Consider the following 20,979-nt stretch of genomic DNA (forward strand, 5'->3'; position numbering starts at 1 on the left):
GTCTTTTTTTGAGGTGGCGTTGATTGTTTTTGGAAGTTGTGAGGGTGTAATTGACTGACTTTGAAACAATTACAGGGACAATATATTTACAGTAGAGGATATTTATTCATTAAAGTGACATCTTAAATTATATATATATATATATTTCCTATCTTATGAAAACTATTACTTCATTTAAAATATTTCAAAATACATTCTTTAAATATATATATTTGAATAAATCATCTGAATCACAATAAACACTGCAGATGGCTAAACCAAGCACCTTGAATCTGCATGATTTGGCTTTCTCTAAGCAAATATGTCTTATTACAGCAGTCACGCTCTGAACGGATCATTAAATAAAGAACTTAATTGGGCAGAAAACTGTTGACCACTGGCCTCGTCGAAATACTTAATCATGTCCCTCTCTGAACGCCCCCGGGAAATCAGCGATCTGAACGGCACACAGCTCTCCAGATATCTTCCAGATCAGTCTGATAGATCACATACCTCTAGGCAGGAAGGAACCATGTTGTCTGAGGACTTGGACAATCTACATCTGCCTGTAAGTGTCCTGTCACAGGTGTACCCTTCACTCCTCCTGTCTTCATCTAGGGCTGGGCGATATATATAAAAAATATTGATATCTCGATATTGTCAAAAAAAATTATGATATTAGATATATATCTCGATATGTTTGCGTTTGCATAAATAAAAATAAAAACGCTGTATAGAACAGCTATTGTTACAGTAAATATTTGATATTCACGATATTTTACAATTTCACATTGTCGACAAAATTATTGCGATATTATCGCTAATATTCAATATATCGGCCAGCCCTACTTGCTTCACTCCTTCCTAACATCCTTCTTTCCTTCCTTCACTCATCCTGCCTTCCCCCTCCTCCATCAGGCGTAGGACATCTTGCCCAGGTAGTTAGCGGGCACGTAGCCCCTCCGCCCCTCGGCCTCAGCCAGCACCAGTCCTTGTTGCCCCCCAGGTCGCTGAACTGCAGGATGCTGACGTGCTGGTACTCCTGAAGGGTGAGCTCCTGCTCGCAGCGGGCCGTGAACGCGTACACCGCATAGAACTGGGGGGGCAAAGGTCAACGACAGGCCCGTCAGTCGCCAATAACACACTCGTCAGTCGACCTGACGGTCGAACAGTTAATTATTCCAGAGGTGAATGTTCAGAATGTGAATGTTTTACATGTTTTCTAATTAGATCAGTGCGTAAACTGAAAATGTGTTCATGAGGTTGGTGGTTAACCAGTAGATGGCACTGTTGGTTCATAACACTGGCAGACAAGCACGCTGGCACACACACACACACTAACACCACTTGCCTATTGACTTATCTCACCCAGTGTTCATATAAACCTGAAGTAATGTCAGACCTTCTGCCCCCCTCCTGGGGGGTCTGGGTGTGGAGGGGGCTGGGTGTGGAGGGGGCTGGGTGTGGAGGGGGCTGGGTGTGGAGGGGGCTGGGAGTGGAGGGGGCTGGGTGTGGAGGGGTCTGGGTGTGGAGGGGGCTGAGGCTGGGTGTGGAGGGGGCTGGGTGTGGAGGGGGCTGGGGCTGGGTGTGGAGGGGGCTGGGTGTGGAGGGGGCTGGGTGTGGAGGGGGCTGGGGCTGGGTGTGGAGGGGGCTGGGGCTGGGAGTGGAGGGGGCTGGGTGTGGAGGGGGCTGGGTGTGGAGGGGTCTGGGTGTGGAGGGGGCTGGGTGTGGAGGGGGCTGGGGCTGGGTGTGGAGGGGGCTGGGGCTGGGAGTGGAGGGGGCTGGGTGTGGAGGGGGCTGGGTGTGGAGGGGGCTGGGTGTGGAGGGGGCTGGGTGTGGAGGGGGCTGGGAGTGGAGGGGGCTGGGTGTGGAGGGGGCTGGGGCTGGGTGTGGAGGGGGCTGGGGCTGGGAGTGGAGGGGGCTGGGTGTGGAGGGGGCTGGGGCTGGGTGTGGAGGGGGCTGGGTGTGGAGGGGGCTGGGGCTGGGTGTGGAGGGGGCTGGGTGTGGAGGGGGCTGGGTGTGGAGGGGGCTGGGACTGGGTGTGGAGGGGGCTGGGGCTGGGAGTGGAGGGGGCTGGGTGTGGAGGGGGCTGGGTGTGGAGGGGGCTGGGTGTGGAGGGGGCTGGGTGTGGAGGGGGCTGGGGTGTGGAGGGGGCTGGGTGTGGAGGGGGCTGGGTGTGGAGGGGGCTGGGGCTGGAGGGGGCTGGGGCTGGGAGTGGAGGGGGCTGGGTGTGGAGGGGGCTGGGTGTGGAGGGGGCTGGGTGTGGAGGGGGCTGGGTGTGGAGGGGGCTGGGAGTGGAGGGGGCTGGGTGTGGAGGGGGCTGGGGCTGGGTGTGGAGGGGGCTGGGGCTGGGAGTGGAGGGGGCTGGGTGTGGAGGGGGCTGGGGCTGGGTGTGGAGGGGGCTGGGTGTGGAGGGGGCTGGGTGTGGAGGGGGCTGGGTGTGGAGGGGGCTGGGGCTGGGTGTGGAGGGGGCTGGGTGTGGAGGGGGCTGGGGCTGGGTGTGGAGGGGGCTGGGGCTGGGTGTGGAGGGGGCTGGGGCTGGGAGTGGAGGGGGCTGGGTGTGGAGGGGGCTGGGTGTGGAGGGGGCTGGGTGTGGAGGGGGCTGGGTGTGGAGGGGGCTGGGAGTGGAGGGGGCTGGGTGTGGAGGGGGCTGGGGCTGGGTGTGGAGGGGGCTGGGGCTGGGAGTGGAGGGGGCTGGGTGTGGAGGGGGCTGGGTGTGGAGGGGGCTGGGTGTGGAGGGGGCTGGGAGTGGAGGGGGCTGGGTGTGGAGGGGGCTGGGGCTGGGTGTGGAGGGGGCTGGGGCTGGGAGTGGAGGGGGCTGGGTGTGGAGGGGGCTGGGGCTGGGTGTGGAGGGGGCTGGGTGTGGAGGGGGCTGGGTGTGGAGGGGGCTGGGTGTGGAGGGGGCTGGGTGTGGAGGGGGCTGGGGCTGGGTGTGGAGGGGGCTGGGTGTGGAGGGGGCTGGGGCTGGGTGTGGTGGGGGCTGGGGCTGGGTGTGGAGGGGGCTGGGGCTGGGAGTGGAGGGGGCTGGGTGTGGAGGGGGCTGGGTGTGGAGGGGGCTGGGTGTGGAGGGGGCTGGGTGTGGAGGGGGCTGGGAGTGGAGGGGGGCTGGGTGTGGAGGGGGCTGGGGCTGGGTGTGGAGGGGGCTGGGGCTGGGAGTGGAGGGGGCTGGGTGTGGAGGGGGCTGGGTGTGGAGGGGGCTGGGAGTGGAGGGGGCTGGGTGTGGAGGGGGCTGGGGCTGGGTGTGGAGGGGGCTGGGGCTGGGAGTGGAGGGGGCTGGGTGTGGAGGGGGCTGGGGCTGGGTGTGGAGGGGGCTGGGTGTGGAGGGGGCTGGGTGTGGAGGGGGCTGGGTGTGGAGGGGGCTGGGTGTGGAGGGGGCTGGGTGTGGAGGGGGCTGAGGCTGGAGGGGGCTGGGTGTGGAGGGGGCTGGGTGTGGAGGGGGCTGGGTGTGGAGGGGGCTGGGTGTGGAGGGGGCTGAGGCTGGAGGGGGCTGGGTGTGGAGGGGGGCTGGGTGTGGAGGGGGCTGGGTGTGGAGGGGGCTGGGTGTTGAGGGGGCTGAGGCTGGAGGGGGCTGGGTGTGGAGGGGGCTGAGGCTGGAGGGGGCTGGGTGTGGAGGGGGCTGGGTGTGGAGGGGGCTGGGTGTGGAGGGGGCTGGGTGTGGAGGGGGCTGGGTGTGGAGGGGGCTGGGTGTGGAGGGGGCTGGGTGTTGAGGGGGCTGAGGCTGGAGGGGGCTGGGTGTTGAGGGGGCTGAGGCTGGAGGGGGCTGGGTGTTGAGGGGGCTGAGGCTGAAGGGGGCTGGGTGTGGAGGGGGCTGAGGCTGGAGGGGGCTGGGTGTTGAGGGGGCTGAGGCTGGAGGGGGCTGGGTGTGGAGGGGGCTGAGGCTGGAGGGGGCTGAGGCTGGAGGGGGCTGAGGCTGGAGGGGGCTGGGTGTGGTGGGGGCTGGGGGGGGGGCTGACGCTGGAGGGGGCTGGATGTGGAGGGGCTGAGGCTGGAGGGGGCTGGGTGTGGAGGGGGCTGGATGTGGAAGGGGCTGGATGTGAAGGGGGCTGGGGGGGGGGGGTGTCTGGAGGGAGCTGAGGCTGGAGGGGGCTGGGTGTGGAGGGGGCTGGATGTGGAGGGGGCTGGATGTGGAGGGGGCTGAGGCTGGAGGGGGCTGGATGTGGAGGGGGCTGAGGCTAGAGGGGGCTGGGTGTGGAGGGGGCTGAGGCTGGAGGGGGCTGGGTGTGGAGGGGGCTGAGGCTGGAGGGGGCTGGGTGTGGAGGGGGCTGGGGGGGGAGGATGGGGACTGGAGAGCTGGCTTCGTCTTCTAATCATCTGCTCTATAAAGCAGCACGCCAGGTTTTACTGCCGCACTGGAATTAACGCCCCTATTTTACAGAGGAGTGCACAGCCCCACACACACACACACACACACACAAACACGTTTGTTCTGACAAAACAGCTGAGAACCTCACCTGCTGGTCGTCCCCGTCCACATTGAGTTCCAACTCCCCCTGCAGGCCAGACAAGGTACTGCAGCTGTCAGACCCCTGCAGGCCAGACAAGGTACTGCAGCTGTCAGATCCCTGCAGGCCAGACAAGGTATTGCAGCTGCCAGACAGGCTAAAACTCCTCATGCTACCGCTGCCTGACACAAACAGGCTGAGGTTGTCGAAGTCGTCGTCCAGGATGAGGGACTGGTGCTTGGGGTGGCTGTCGTGGGGGAGGGGGGTGGAGGTTGGGGTGGAGGTTTGGCTCTGGTCTCTCTGGGGGTTGTAGCGCTTCAGGAAGGTGGAGTAGGTGTAGCCTTGGGAAGCTGGGGGCGGCGTAGAGAGAGGGACGGTTACAGGTGTGCATGAGTGTGTGTGTGGTCTTGTTTAACCACCCTTGTGGGGACCAAATTTAGTGATACATGAACAAATGTACCTTGTGAGTGAGTGTGTTCCAAAGAGAGAAAGAGAGAGTAAGTCAGAGAAAATTGTGTCAGAGTGAAAGAAAGCAAGTGAGAGAGAGCGGGGGGTAAGAAAGAAGGAGATAGAGAAAGAGAACATCCTTGTCCCTGTGGAACAACAACACCCTATCAGTACTGATTCTGCATGTAGGGTTAGCATGCATGCAGGGTTAGCCTGCATGCATGTAGGGTTAGCCTGCATGCATGTAGGGTTAGCATGCATGCATGTAGGGTTAGGATGCATGCATGGTTAGGGTTAGCATGCATGGTTAGGGTTAGCATGCATGCATGTAAGGTTAGGATGCATGCATGGTTAGGGTTAGCATGCATGCATGTAGGGTTAGCATGCATGCATGGTTAGGGTTAGCGTGCATGCATGGTTAGGGTTAGCATGCATGCATGGTTAGGGTTAGCATGCATGCATGCATGGTTAGGGATAGCATGCATGCATGTAGGGTTAGGGTTAGCATGCATGCATGTAGGACGTCTCGGCGCCAGTGAGAGAGAATACAACAGGCTGGATTCTGCTCCACAACAACAAGGTGTTTCTCCCAGAGAGCAGATGACGGTGGCGTCCTCTCATCACATGGCACTGATATCAACCCAGAGACAAACAACCTGTGGAACAGAACAGGAGTACAGGAGTACTCCCTGATGCCTGTGAAGCACTAGGAGCAGTGTGTGTGTGTGTACACACCCACGCTGCTTAAAAAGTCTTTGGCTTATTTAAGGGCTTGTTGTTGTCGAGTACAGAGGAGTGTGTGTGTCTGTGTGTCTGTGTGTGTGAGAGAGAGAGAGAGAGAGAGAGAGAGAGAGAGAGAGAGAGAGAGAGAGAGAGAGAGAGAGAGAGAGAGAGTACTAAAGTGATTGTGTACGTGTATGAAAGTGTGTGTGTACGTTTGCGCAAGAGCGTGTGTGTGTGTTTGTGTGTGTAAGAATGTGTGTAAGCGTGTGTCCTCTCTGCGTCAGGGCTCCTCTAGGGAGCAGCTTTGTAGTGAGCTGCTCTGCTTCCAGCTCTGTGTGTTCCAAACAGCCGTCACACAGAGACGGAAAGACACGAGAGGAACGCAGGCTAACTATCTCTGGAGTCTATCCTGTCTCCCGGGAAACAAGCCAGGGAGAGGGAGGGAAGGAAGGAGAGCGGCAGAGAGAGGGTGAGACCGAGAGGGAGAGAAGGGTGAGGGAGATTAAGACTGAGAGACAGAGAAACAATCTTGTGTGTGTGTATCCGTGTAAGTGTGTGTGTGTAAGTGTGTATGTGAGAACAACAGAGAGAGAGAGTCAGAGTGTGCGTCTCCCCTCCTCCCCCTCACCCCCAGTGTGAACCAGCCAGCGAGTGTTGCTGCCGTGGGGGTCGGTCTCCTCCAGCAGGGCCACCATGTCCCCCTCCAGCAGTGGCAGGTCCCCCTCTTGGCAGCCGTTACAGTTCCTCTTCAGCAGGAACAGACGCTCCGCGCTGTGCCCCGCCCGCAGCCTGGCCCGCTGCTCCTCCGACTGGCGCTGCACCTCCGGCACCTGGGGAACACAGATCAAACGCACCCTGCTCAGACGGGACGGGGCTGTGTGAGTGGATGTGTACTGTGTGTGTGTGTGTGGGAGAGGATGTGTACTGTGTGTGTGTGTGTGTGTGTGTGTGAGATGAGAGGATGTGTACGTGTGTGTGTGTACTGTGTGTGTGTGTTAGAGGTTGTGTACTGTATGTGTGTGTGTTAGAGGTTGTGTACTGTGTGTGTGTGTGAGAGAGGTTGTGTACTGTGTGTATGTGTGTGAGAGAGGTTGTGTACTGTGTGTGAGAGGTTGTGTACTGTGTGTGTGTATGAGAGGTTGTGTACTGTTTGTGTGTATATGTATGTGTACTGTGCGTGTGTGAGAGAGAGGTTGTGTGTGGAGAGGAATGGAGTAGAGAGGAGAGAGCTAACAAGCTCCCTTGTGTGAGGGGTGTGTGGTGGGGGGGGGGGGGGGGGGGCTCAGGGGAAGGATACGGTGTGATATTTCTCCACAGGGATCCTGATATGCTCCCTCACACACACACACACACACACACACCGCTGTTTTACGGGAGAGCTACCTGGGGAGTGAGGGGCTGCCAAGCGCTCTATTTAATCACCAGCCAGACTCTGCTGCATACGATAAGATCCCCAACATCACACTTTAATTGACTTTTAATTGGTTCTATTTAAAAAGGGAGGGAGGTCTAGGGGTGTGTGTGTGTGTGTCTGTACGAGGGGGGTTCATCGTTACACACTAGAGAAAATTCCTAAAGGAAAAACAAGAGCCTACAACAAGGATTCCCTAAATATTCTGCCTGCAGAACAAACTATAGTTTGTGTATTATTTCAGTACGGGATATATCCTATATAGATTATGTCTAGATTACAACACACACAGCCGGTGTGCCCTCATCTCTGGTCCCCGGGAACCCCCCCCCCCTGCCCTGCATGTTTACATTTAGTCATTTAGCAGACGCTCTTATCCAGAGCGACTTACAGTAAGTACAGAGACATTCCCCCCGAGGCAAGTAGGGTGAAGTGCCTTGCCCAAGGACACAACGTCAGTTGGCATGACCGGGAATCAAACTGGCAACCTTCAGATTACTAGCCCGATTCCCTCACCGCTCAGCCACCTGACTCCCATGTTCTAGATGTTTCCTTCCAACACACCTGATTCTAATGTATGCGTCATTACCAAGCTTCTGTTGAGCTTCATAACAATCCAATCATCTGAATCAGGAGTGTTGGAGCAGGGAAACATCTAGAACATGCAAGGCAGAGGGTCCCTGAGGACCAGGGTTGGGCAGCACTGATCTAGACCAATCGGACGGTGGCGTGAGAGGTACTTGCGCCCCATTGGTCCCCGGCCTCACCGTGGGTCTTTTGTCCCGGGTCCTTTCGAAGCTGACCTTCCTCTCCATCAGTCTCTGGGCGTTGTCCCTGACGAAGGCCAGGCTGTTCAGCTCATTCAGGATGCTGCTCTGCACCTCACTGATGTTAGACAAGGGAGCCTGGACACACACACACACGTTAACATGCAGGAAAATAGAATTCATTTCAAGACACAGTACAATACTCTCCAGCGCTACAAACGATTTATATGGCGGCGATGAACGACACAATGTGGTACGTACACACACCTGCCTGCTCTCAACCATGCACACACACACCTGCTCTCAACCATGCACACACACACCTGCTCTCAACCATGCACACACACACACACACACTCTCAACTGCATACATACACACACCTGCTCTCACACACACACACACACACACACACCTGCTTCAACCATGCGCACATGCTCTCAACTGCATACACACACACATTCTCACACACACACACACACTCACGGGCAGCTGCTGTATGGAGGGTGTGTGGTGGTGCGAGGTGTCCATCAGCTCTCTGAGCAGAGCGACCACACACATCACACAGCTGTCCAGGATGGAGCGGGCAGCCATGTTGAACCTCTGCAGCTCCTCCACCAGCTGAGCGTTCAGGGCCTCGTAGTCCTTCCTGGCCTGCCCCCGGCCCTGCTCCTCGCCTGGGGACGAGCTGGAGGAGGGGGAGGAGCGCTCCAGCCGGCTGCAGTAGTCCAGCAGCTTGTCGTATCGCTTCTGGATGAGCTTCTGAGGGGAGGAGAACATGACCTGGAGGGAGGACAGGGGGACGACCACCAAGCGCTCCAGACGCCGTTTCTGGAAGGAGAAGGAGAACTTTGTTACTTTTCTAATTGAATTTTGATGTAAGCAGGAAGGAGTGAGTTTAGAGATCTCAAGACAGACAGCGCTGACGATAGCACGGGCCTGGATTTGAACTGTGGTCTCGAGGTCTTTCACCTCAAGATATGATAGAGGTCAGACGAGACACACAGGGGTCGTGGCTACGCGACCCCTGTGGCTACAGGGGGTTCCTGGCCTATTTTATTTATTTTTTTAAACCCTCCTGAACAGAAACTGTATAAAGCTGAAATAAATGCATTTGTATTTCTTTTATGAAGTCGTCTTATATTGTCATTTGTCACTTACGCTACAAGCCCCATATTCGCAACATGTTGGGCCACGCCGCCATCAACAGCGCAAGACACAAACCAACGTAGCTGCATTCTGACAGCGCTTCAATAGAGACTAGCAGCTAACCACTGGATACCGTTAGAAAACTGCTGCTCTGAGTGATGCAGTGTGTGAGTTTTAAAATAGTAGTTTTTGACAATCAAGTGCCACCCCAAAAAGACTGGCCAGAGCTGGCCCCCCCAGAAATAATGTCCTGGCTATGCCCCTGGAGACACATGGTGCTCCTTATAGATCCTCGTCTGTGGCCTCAGTTGAACCACCTGCACCGCAGGCAGGGGCGTTTCTACACGGGGGCCTACAGGGGCCAGTGCCCCTGTAAAAATGTCCCTGCCCCCCCCTGTGGCCCCCCCTGAGCTGACTGAATAAAAATTAAACATTCTTTTTTTTCTTTTTTACACGTTTTTCTTCTTCTAGTAGTCATCATGAAACGAGGAAGGGACATTGCAGCCTTTTTTGCCCCAGTAAATAAAAAAGTGAGAGAAACATATCAAGGTATTGAGAGAGCTGAGGAGCTGGAAGAGGGAGAGCCAGAGCCGTTTGTATGATTTTAATGTAAAGCTAAATTAAAGTATTTAAATGTTTAAATATCATTTGTTTCAGTTTTTTATGTGTCCCTCTGATTAAACACTGGACCCCCCTTGCCCCCCCCAGTAACATTTGTCTAGAACCGCCACTGACCGCAGGTCTATTCAAGTCACCGTACCCATTAAAATAACGAGCCTTCTATTTGTCTCCACAAAGACAGGGAGGATTTCAGAATAAAAGGACCCCCTCTTTCCCTTATTTCTTAGCTAGAATGCATTAGGTCCATTACTGAATCAAAGGCCAGTGTCTATAATAGCTTTTAAGACTAATTAGAATGTAAACTACAGAGACAAAGACGTTAGAGACAGAAAGACTGAGATGGAGACAATAAAGACAAATGCATTTAGGTTGCAATTACACTCATTTAGCAGACGCTTTTACCCAGAGGGAAGAACAACGTGCACAAAGACAGAAAACAGCAGAGCCTGACATGCTGGGGGAGAGAGGGGAGGTGGGAGAGAGAGGTGAGGAGAGAGAGGGGAGCCAGAGAGAGAGGTGGAGAGAGAGAGGTGGAGAGAGAGAGGTGGAGAGAGAGAGGGGAGCCAGAGAGAGAGGTGGAGAGAGAGAGGTGGAGAGAGAGAGGTGGAGAGAGAGAGGGGAGCCAGAGAGAGACATGTCTTACAAAGTTCTTGTAAGGGTCGTTCCCGTTCCTGGGCTGCAGGGTGGCGTTGGTGTCGATCTTGTCCTGGTCTCTGATGATGTTCTCCAGGTCAGGAGCATTCTGCACTGCTATTGACACCATCTCCTGCAGAAGCACACACACAGGACCCAACACCATGATCAGGAAACTGGCAACACCAGCTCAACAGAGGAGCAGATATAAGAGACAAATGCAACACTCCTTCAACTTCACATTATCACACTATTAATTCATAAGTATTTGGTTTATGTATGAAATATACCCTTAGAAGGTGAGGCTTGTTGTAAGACAGATATTTGTGTCCATGAATGACACACACCTCTATATTTATACACTATGTACTGAGGGTGTAGTAGGATTCAGACTCACTGGTGAGGGATCAGTCTATTACCTGGGTGAGTAGGTAGTCTATAGTGTCAGATCAGTCCATTACCTGGGTGTGCATCAGGTAAATGTGGATATTCTTGATCAGCAATTTGACAGCTTTCTCCAGGCATCTGAACATCTTCTCCTCCTTGTCAAACACCTCATCTCTCACCTGGAAGACGCGTTTGGAAGGAAAGGTTTACCATGCACCCTGAACCAATATTGACCTTCTCAGCATTAAAGAAAACCATGGTGGTGGAGGTGGATTATGCCGTCTGTAACCCTGCAGGACAGGAAGCATGTGACCAGGATACAGGGGAGTTATGTAACGCTGACTACATGCTTCTTTGAGCTGGGGTTGGGTCAGGCTGTGAGTGAGGGAGTGAGAACTTCAAAAAAGAGAAAAGAGAAGAGAGAGACAAAAGAGAGTAAAGGAAAGACTGTGAGTGAGGGAGTGAGAACTTAAAAAAAGAGAAAAGAGAAGAGAGAGACAAAAGAGAGTAAAGGAAAGACAGAGAGAGACTAAGAGAGAGAGGGAGAGATAGAAGACAGAGAGATAAAGAGAGTAAAAGAGAGAGACAGATAGACAGGTAAAGACAGACAGACAGACAGGTAAAGACAGACAGACAGGTAAAAACAGAGCGTCCTGTATACCTGTGGTTCGACCCCGCTCAGCAGCTTAAGATGTCCAGTCAGCCTGTCAGACTTCTTCCTGATGGAGTGCATGTTGAGTTTGTTGAACTTCACCCTCAGCGAGCCCTCGTCCTCACTCCTCCTGTACTTCATCACTGCACACGCAGAAACACCCCAGTCAGACCCTTCCCCTTCAGAAACACCCCAGTCAGACCCTACCCCTTCAGAAACACCCCAGTCAGACCCTTCCCCTTCAGAAACACCCCAGTCAGACCCTACCCCTTCAGAAACACCCCAGTCAGACACAAACCCTTCAGAAACACCCCAGTCAGACACCAACCCTTCAGAAACACCCCAGTCAGACACTAACACTTTAGAAACACCCCAGTCAGACACTAACCCTTCAGAAACATCCCAGTCAGACACTAACACTTTAGAAACACCCCAGTCAGACACTAACCCTTCAGAAACACTTCAGTCAGACCCTTCCCCTTCAGAAACACCCCAGCCAGACACTAACCCTTCAGAAACACCCCAGTCAGACACTAACCCTTCAGAAACACTTCAGTCAGACACCAACCCTTCCCCTTCAGAAACACCCCAGTCAGACACTAACCCTTCAGAAACACCCCAGTCAGACCCTTACCCTTCAGAAACACCCCAGTCAGACACTAACCCTTCAGAAACACTTCAGTCAGACCCTCCCCTTCAGAAACACCCCAGTCAGACACTAACCCTTCAGAAACACCCCAGTCAGACACTAACCCTTCAGAAACACCCCAGTCAGACCCTTACCCTTCAGAAACACCCCAGTCAGACACTAACCCTTCAGAAACACTTCAGTCAGAGCCTTCCCCTTCAGAAACACCCCAGTCAGAGAGTCTATCTACACTGTCTATCCACACGGTCCCAGCCTCACCTAGGTCTTTCCTCCTCTTGAACTCGTTGATGTTGACGTTGATGATCTTGGCGGCGGTAAAGGCCTGCTGCAGCGGACGGTTGTCGGGGTGGTTGTCGGGCGTGGCCTGCCAGAGCTCCCCGAGCAGCAGGGGGTATTTCATGACGCGCTGGACGGGCTTGATGAGCAGCGACCCCATGTTCAGCAAGCTGGGCTTCCCTCTGAGGCATCAACACAACATTATCTGAGGTTGAAGTGGTTGTGTACAGAAATCAATTTCCAGGAGTTAAGGCTTGTTACAGCTCATTAATAGTTTAAACCAACATTTATTCGTAAGTTTTAACTTTATTTCTGTATGAAATATGATATAATTTAGAATTCATCTAAAGGAAGAAAGAATACTCACTCTTCGTCGTATATTCGCCTGCAACATGACAAAGAAATACTCAGATCAGAACGAGAAAAGATCATCAGCAGGTCTTCTACGCAAAGAAGAGAAGTTCTTCCAGTCAAACACTCACAGAGAGAGAGGGAGAGAGACAGAGAGACAGAGAGAGAGGGAGAGACAGAGAGAGAAGTATAAATGTACACAGGAAAACAGCAGAAAAAGAAAGCGAAAACTGTTAAACATTGAGTGAAATGAGAAAGAATTAGATACACAGAAAGAGAAACACATAAAAATAACAAAAAAAGAGAACAGCCACTCACAGAGACAGACAGAGAGAGACATACAGAGAGAGAGAGACATACAGAGAGACAAAGAGAGAGAAGGAGAGGGATACAGAAAGAGAGAGACAGATAGAATGAGGGGGAAACAGAGAGCAGTCAATCACTTACTTCAGCGCGGACTCGCAGGTGACGAAGAGTTGTCTGATGTCGTCCTCCTGTCCATAGGCCTTGAGGAGGATGTTGGCCTCCTCGTGGTGGAAGCAGTAGATCTTGTACACGTCCTCCAGCGCGGCCTTGTTCTGGATGAAAACGTCTCCTGGCAAGACAAACAAGTTGGCTATCATGTGGGACTTCTAAAGAACGAAGCGAAGGGAAGCCCACTTCTATTTTACAGAGTTATATATATATTAGGTATGCCACCGTTAGCGGTACTTTTCGCTAGCTCTAACGCTGACAAAAATACTATGTTCATATCACAGGAAAGCATATCAAGGTACAGTAGCTACATATGATACATTATCACCTTGGCCTGTGCCCGTTTTTAGTTCCGAAAGCTAGCTTCCTTCTAGTAGAAAACTAGCTAGTCGTTGTGTAGTTCTACCAGCTAGCTAGCCAGCTACTGTACAGTAGCCACCTCCCGGAAGCCAGCTAGCTAACTAGCTGACAAAAACTGAAATATCTGCTAAACAAACATGGCGACACCGGATGTGGCCAGCTATGTTTTGATAACACCATCCTGGGCTGTACATTTTTGTCAGCTGTAGTTAGCTATGCAAGTAGCAAAATGACTTAAGACGAAGTGAAAGGAGAGGAGACTGAACAGAGTATAGAGTAGAGCAGCTATTCCCGACCCTTTCCACAGTAAGCACACATTATAAAGAGAGGTGACCTACCTAACTACCACGGCCAGGAAGGCCTAGAACTCCCAGTAAAGTTAGAAACGTGACTTTTAATAACCAGAACAGGTTAGTTAACACTTAGCTATTTCTCTCTGATCCTTACGCTCAGATTGCACGGCTTCTCACTTTTCAATCTGACAGATAATTGAGTACATTATAAAGTAGCTCCAAATTGCTAGCTAGCCTAGCTAGCACTACAAGTTACTTTTACGGTGTGAGTTAGATACATTTTCACACATACAACACACAAAAATGTTTCTATTTTTTTGGAAACTTTTTGGGGGATTTTTTTCGAAAATATATTTTCAACTTTTGGAAACATTCTTTCCAGATTGTGTGGGGGGAAAAAACGACCCAATTTTTTCCCCCAAAACTTTTTTTTAACGCACAACCCGACAAACAAGTTTCTAGTTTTTTATAAACTTTTTTTCCACACACAAAAAGTCGTACCTATGACGACAGCTTCGGGGTCGGGTTCAGCGGTGGCCTGCTGAAGCTTGTGAAGCAGCGTGGCGGACACCTCACACACCGTCTCCATGTTGGTGAACAGACGATCCACGTCCACCAGCTGCCGCAAGGACACAGAGGTCAGAGGGTCACGGTTATTAAACCAGAGGTGAACCTAGTAGCAGGGTTGTGAATGCTTCCTTGTTGTGTCTGGAGGAGACACGGCTGGGTGAATGATTAGATGGCTCATGTTTGCCTATGGAAATAGATGACGTCATTTACTATACCTGTGGGTTTTCTCTTTCTCCTACCCCTTCTCCCTCCCTCATTCTCCTTCCTTCTCTCCCTCCCTCATTCTCCTTCCTTCCTTCTCTCCCTCATTCTCCTTCCTTCTCTCCCTCCACTTCTCCCTCCCTCATTCTCCTTCCTTCTCTCCCTCCCTCATTCTCCCTCCCTCATTCTCCTTCCTTCCTCATTCTCCCTCCCTCATTCTCCTTCCTTCTCTCCCTCCCCTTGTCCCTCCCTCATTCTCCTTCCTTCTCTCCCTCCCCTTCTCCATCCCTCATTCTCCTTCCTTCTTTCCCTCCCCTTCTCCATCCCTCATTCTCCTTCCTTCTCTCCCTCCCCTTCTCCCTCCCTCATTGTCTTTCCTTCTCTCCCTCCCTCATTCTCCATCCCTCTCTCTCCCTTGAACATTTCGGCACAGCTGTTTCTAGTAGAGTACGTGTGTCTTGCTCATGAGCAGGCGTCTTGCACAGACCGGATCTACCTGGTTCTCCCTCAGGGGCTTGACCACCTCTCGGACGCACAGCTCCATGTCTGTCAGGAAGTCCCTCTCGGTCTGCACCAGCTCCTGGATGACCTTCGACCTCCGGCTCATCTTCCGGAGCCGCACCTCCTCGGGGTCGAGGCAGGGGGAGGTGAGGGTCGACATGTCGTGAGGAGACATTTTCTCTGGGGGGGACGAGAGAGAGAGAGGGGAGAGAGGCATCCAGGAACAGGATCCCCATGCATCATAGTCCCATTCAATCACTGTTAATTCACTTACATTATCATTATACAAACTAATCATATTCATGAAGAGGTAACAGAAACACTATGAGCAAAACATAACGGCATAGCCTGCTTACAAGAGCAGTTTTTATCCCTGAGAAAACGTACACCCGCCCGTGCCTTTCTGTCTGTCTGCCTGTCCATCCGCCCGTCCGTCTGTCTGCTGTCTTTTTTTTTTACGGAGATCGAGTGCCTCACTTAGCATGCCTCTCAGGTACCTTCCTCCCCCTCCTCCCCCTCCTCCCCCTCCTCCCCATCCTCCCCCCTCTCTCCTTTTCTCTTTCTTTATCGCTCTGCACTCTAATCAGTCCCTGGCTGCTCTGTGCTTTGCATCGCAGGCAGGCAGGGAGAGAACACACGAAGAGGGAGTGTGTGAGACAGTGAGGGAAGAGAATCAGAGGTAAATGTTCAGGGAAGAGAGAGATTTCCTTTGCCAGTTAATTGCCTTTACGCATCCCTTCCGCATATTTGAGAGAGAGAGAGAGAGAGAGAGAGAGAGAGAGAGAGAGAGAGAGAGAGAGAGAGAGAGAGAGAAGGAGGGAGGGGAGCCTGAAGCCCGTGTCGGGTTAGGGAACTAATCGTCTCGCTGATGTAATGCCACGGTGTGCGCAGGCATTCCATCTGCTCCAGCTGGGGACATGCACCTGACACACACACATATACACACACATACTCACAGATACACACACACACACACACTGAAACACACGTACACACACATGCAAACACACACACGCACGCAATACTGCACCCCCCAGGCTTTTCTGCAGTCTTGTGCATGTCACAATCTGAACAAACAAACACACACACACACACAGCATGCTCATGTTTACAAACCAGCACACACATACACACACACACACCACACACACACACTCACACACACACACACTCACACACACTCACACTCACACACATACACACACTCACATACACCTCACATACACCACACACACACTCACACACACACACACACACACACACACAGAGGGAGGTAGAGAGAGACTGAGAGGGAGAGAGAGGATATCCATTTAAAAAGCTATTATGAGGTGATATTAGGCCTTGCTCTGAGAAGGCAAACAAAAACAACGGACTTGTCAATCCCTCTGAAGTTGAGAGGGATGGCTTAAGTCACACACCTCAGCCTCTCCACCTATCAGGTTACAGGGTTTACAAACTAACTCTTCCTCGTCCATTTACTGCTAGTGTCAGGTGTTTCTGAGAAATTTAAAACTTTGTACACCTAAAAAAACATAAGTGAATCCAGTTAATGTTAATTGTGTCCTCGTGGGAATTCTCCTCCTGAAGACTAGCCTGGCTAACAGGGACCTCACAACAAACACTTTTAATTTGCTACCTTCTTAACTTGCACTCTTCCTATGACCGTGTCATTGATAAAGACAACATAACCCCACGACCCCAGTGATTGATGGCGCTCACACTGAGCAGGTTTGGTGTTCCTGCGCCCTGCAGTCTGGTGGTTTGGTGTTACATTTACATTTAGCAGACGCTCTTATCCAGAGCGACTTACAGTAAGTACAGGGACATTCCCCCGAGGCAAGTAGGGTGAAGTGCCTTGCCCAAGGACACAACGTCATTTGGCATGACCGGGAATCGAACTGGCAACCTTCGGATTACTAGCCCGATTCCCTCACCGCTCAGCCAACAGACTCCTGCGCCCTGCAGTCTGGTTGCAGGGCGGGGAGTGTCACGGGGAAGGCGATACGTCCGCTCTTTCACCAGAGCAGCCGCAGAGCAGCCGGGCAACGGAAAGCTCTCCAGCACAAGAGCCCCGCTGCGGGATCACGTTTCCCGACACACCACACCTCCATGTCTCCTCTCACCAGAACAATGCCGGCCGCTGTCTTCAGAAGGAAAAAAACCCAGGGATGGATGAAATCCAGTGGAAAGATACTAATACCTGGGGTGTGTTTATAGAAGACAAGGCATGGGGGTTGTGACGGACCGAGGGAAGAGGTTTGGTGGAAAGTTTGACTGCAAATTGAGAGGTTGTAGGTTGTGATTTTCCTCCTGTTTGATAAAAAGCTTCTCTGATAAACAATCTCGCTGTTTGTTATTCGTAGCCGCCTTGCTGTAGTCGCGCTTCTCTGATCAACTCAGCGAAATGCCAACGGAACACAACAATGGCAGTACAGTTGATCAGACTGGCTTTTTACACACTCGGTGAAACAGAACCAGGGCTTCTGAATTCGGCCGGTAGTAACTGACAGTTACAAGTTTGTTCTTCGTTTTAATGTTTCATTACTAAGCAGAGTCTGAGGTGGGGATGGTGATGATAGGGGTCCCATGTGTTTATACTGACCTAACAGAGCTAGTGACTCAAACTACAACAAAGGGCTTTTATAAAGACGCCACACAGACACAATTGCACAGAAGGCGTACTGTCACTAGGAAAAAACTGTTTGAACACTGTTCATCCTCCATTTGGACTGGACAGTATAACATCCAACTGTCAGTCCATCGTAATACAGCAGAGAGGTAGTTCTTCCACAGCGACACAGTGTCCGGTGCCATCGAAAGTGGCGTCCATTTTGTTTTGTTTTTATGACCATATCTACAGCTAGTTGCCATGACCTTGTGGCTTGACAAACCTGTTTATCATGGGAACGCACTGTTCAGGAACCAGTCTTGAATTTCCTCATTCAATGAAGTCACCTTTCATGTCAATATTTGCACATGCTAATACCGTACCACAGCACTTTAAATCATACAGCTGCTGCTCTCCTTGTGATACATTTAACCACCGTTCAATAAAATAAAAACTGGTATTGACACATTATAAGTACAACACTGAAAAGCCCCTGATCCGATTAACTCATTTTCGATTCTGTTTGAATACAGTTTTTGCCAATTATTGTAGGTGGAGCTCTTTGAGAGGGCTGGCTGGTGGAGGTTTACTCTGGACAAGGCCCTGCAGGGTTTGGACTCTGTGCTAGGAGGATGGTTCCTCTGAGTCCTGCAGGAAGAGCAGACCATCCTGACAGTCTTAGTGTGAGACTGGGTTCAGTTTATCACCTTTTACTCACCCCCCTTGGGGGCACTGTGTTCTGCAGCATGGGAGTTTGTGTCACTCACGACCGCATTACAACTGTCTAAAACAGTTAAGTGGTTGGCTTGGCTACCACAACGGCCAGATTCTCAATTATTAATCATTTTAGTTCTTGTTGTCATTATTGAGGAAGGTTTGCAGGTGATTGATGACGATGCAGGTCAGAAGTGAACAGCCTGGCTTCTGACACATTCCCACAACTGCCCCATAACCTAACCACCGTGAACTTGGGTGTTCATTGTTCATTGACTCGTGTGGAACGCGAGGGAACCAGTGACACTGGAAAATCTCCACAGCTTGAAGTGAAGCGTTTGTGTTTCCCGAGGGCAGCGACAGACACAGGTACAGCCCGAAGGTTGGCATTCCTGCTGGGTGACAGATGACAGTGTCTGAGACGACACTGACGTCCCCCTATGATAAACCGTGTCAGCTGTTAGCTACGGAGAAGTAGCTGACTGCAGGATTCTTCTGCCTGTGCAATCTGCCAGTTCCTCCCACCGCCCTCATTCACGGTTTCTATAGCAACACTTTCTATCGGCTGAATCATCAGCAAACTATTGTGTCCACAGTGGTTACTTGTTTTACGGAAGGTTGTGGCTCATTGGTTAGAGAATTTTACTGCAGATTAAGAGATTCAAGTTTTAAATACCCCCCGTACTGTACGCTGCTTTGGATAAAAGTGTAAGTAAATTAAAAACATAAATAAAACATTTTGGAGGATGAGGTTGGTAGACTGTTGGGTGAATGTTTATTAACTTGAACCCCTACAAAACCAGAATCTTTTTTCCCAATGACGTAATTGAGAAGGTACAGGTCATGTGACCTGACCAGCAGATAGTTCTGTACCGCAACATCAGAGTCCAAACCCACGCACGTCTCATAATGACTTCATGGATGACATTGCTTTTACTGCTGATAATAAAAGTCCTGTGAAACATTATAAAAAGTCGCCGATAGTAAAAGTCCCTGTGTTAGAGGCAGGCAAAAGGTCACTTCCTGGATTTGTTTACCTCCAGGCCAGATAGCTAGATACACACAGAGGCTCTTCTGAAGGGGGGCAGGTAGCTAGCCCCATACACAGTCTTCTGGGGTGGGGCAGGCCAGGTATCTAGCTCTGGGGTGGGTTGGGTGAGAGGGGGGGCCTGGGAGCATGCTTTGCATATGGTGACCTCATCCCTGAGGGCTGGTCTGTGCCTCAGCCCAGCTCTCCGTCTGGCACATAACAACACAACAGGTGCTCCCCGCAGCCATAGCTACAGAGCCTGTCGCTGTGTGTGTGTGTGTGTGTCAGCCCCAGCCTCTGTCCTCATCTCATTTATGCCCTCGAGTCACAGGTGTTGCTCAGGAATCTAACGACGCTCACGGTAGCTAACGTCCAAAGAGATTGACCAGGTCTCCGTCTCAAAAGAGGATTTTCACCAAGGTTGAAAGGTTGCCTGGTTGACTAAAACGTACAGACTTATTATTATTAAGAGAAAAGATGTTGGTCTGAGAGCTTGAAGAGATGGTGTGGAGTCTCACTCTTGCAGCTCTGTAGAGATTGTTGCCATAGTTGTGACCTCGAGGGAGGTCATTAACAAGATCCCAACCGTAAAGTTCAACACGGTACTTTCGCCCCTCCCCTTTCAGCTTAGCCCCCGCTCTCCTGTACTCTAGTTTGTATTCCAACCGGCACGAGATCCTTACCTATCAGTTTGGCGCTGTATTCTGTCTTGTCAGACTGTGTCCTCCTGACCAGGGTTCCAAGGTTCACGTCCCCCTTGCTCGCATCGTCGCTCACGATCGTGTCGGTCTTCCTTCTCTCCAGGTATCGCAAAAACACTGGCCGGTTCCTCCTTTTGATCACCTTCTCTTTCTCCTTCTCCTTCCCGCTGCCCTCCATGGTGCAGGGCCCTGGTCTGTGGTGATATATCCGTTGGGCCGGCGGAGAAAGCGAGGGAGAGGAAGAGAGAGGGAGAGAGAGTGTGGGAAGTGCAACAGGTGCACTTCTCTGCTTAATTTACACAGACCGGCAACTCAGCTCAGGTGCAGCCTGTGGCTCCTCCCCCTACCTGTTACAGGAGAGCCTCATAGCCTCGCCCCTTCCCTGCTAAGCGATACCTTCCTCCAGAGGCTATGGTATCCACAGAGACAGCGACGGGGAGAGAGAGAGAGAGGAAGAGAGAGGGAGAGAGGTATAGACAGAGAGAGAGGTAGACAGAGAGACAGAGGTAGAGAGAGAGAGAGAGAGAGAGAGAGAGAGAGAGAGAGAGAGAGAGAGAGAGAGAGAGAGAGAGAGAGAGAGAGAGAGAGAGAGAGAGAGAGAGAGAAACAGACAGAGAAACAGAACATTTCGTAAGTTTTATGATTTTACTGTGCCAATGTCTCATACAGTAGAGGGTCCACAGAAAAAGACTTTGCATGAATGTTCTGTAACATGTAAATGATCAGGTGTGCTATGTAGCTTGATGTGTAATCCACTAGTAAGTACTGTAGTGATTGACAACCTTTTGTATTTTTTTATTTAAAAAGTTCCCTTGTCAATGCTCATGCGATAGTTTACCTCACTGTCAAATTAGCTCTACAAATTCAACAAGTGGGCTGTGGAGAGAGCATTCACTTCAACATCTGCTCTGCTGGTCACTGGATCAGATGTAGTGATGGGCATTCTGGCTCTTTTTCGTGAGCCGGCTCGTATGGCTCAGCTCACTAAAAAGAGCCGGCTCTTTTGGCTCCCGAACGGCTCTTTAAAAAATACATGTTTTAA

General features: G+C 51.8%; 1 protein-coding gene across 1 annotated transcript; it reads right to left on the minus strand.

Annotated features, from left to right (window-relative positions):
• Positions 1 to 85: 85 nt before the first annotated feature.
• arhgef38 (Rho guanine nucleotide exchange factor (GEF) 38) lies at positions 86 to 20,214 on the minus strand. Its single transcript, XM_067250024.1, is given in 15 exon segments — positions 86 to 964; positions 967 to 1,075; positions 4,431 to 4,771; positions 6,220 to 6,421; positions 7,770 to 7,907; positions 8,254 to 8,598; positions 10,181 to 10,303; positions 10,632 to 10,736; positions 11,219 to 11,352; positions 12,117 to 12,316; positions 12,502 to 12,519; positions 12,933 to 13,080; positions 14,114 to 14,231; positions 14,880 to 15,064; positions 19,920 to 20,214. Coding segments are annotated over 15 exon segments (2,433 nt in total). The 5' UTR covers positions 20,116 to 20,214; the 3' UTR covers positions 86 to 893.
• Positions 20,215 to 20,979: the final 765 nt, after the last annotated feature.

Source organism: Osmerus mordax, chromosome 14 (genome assembly GCF_038355195.1).
Source record: "Osmerus mordax isolate fOsmMor3 chromosome 14, fOsmMor3.pri, whole genome shotgun sequence".
Lineage (NCBI taxonomy): Eukaryota > Metazoa > Chordata > Actinopteri > Osmeriformes > Osmeridae > Osmerus > Osmerus mordax.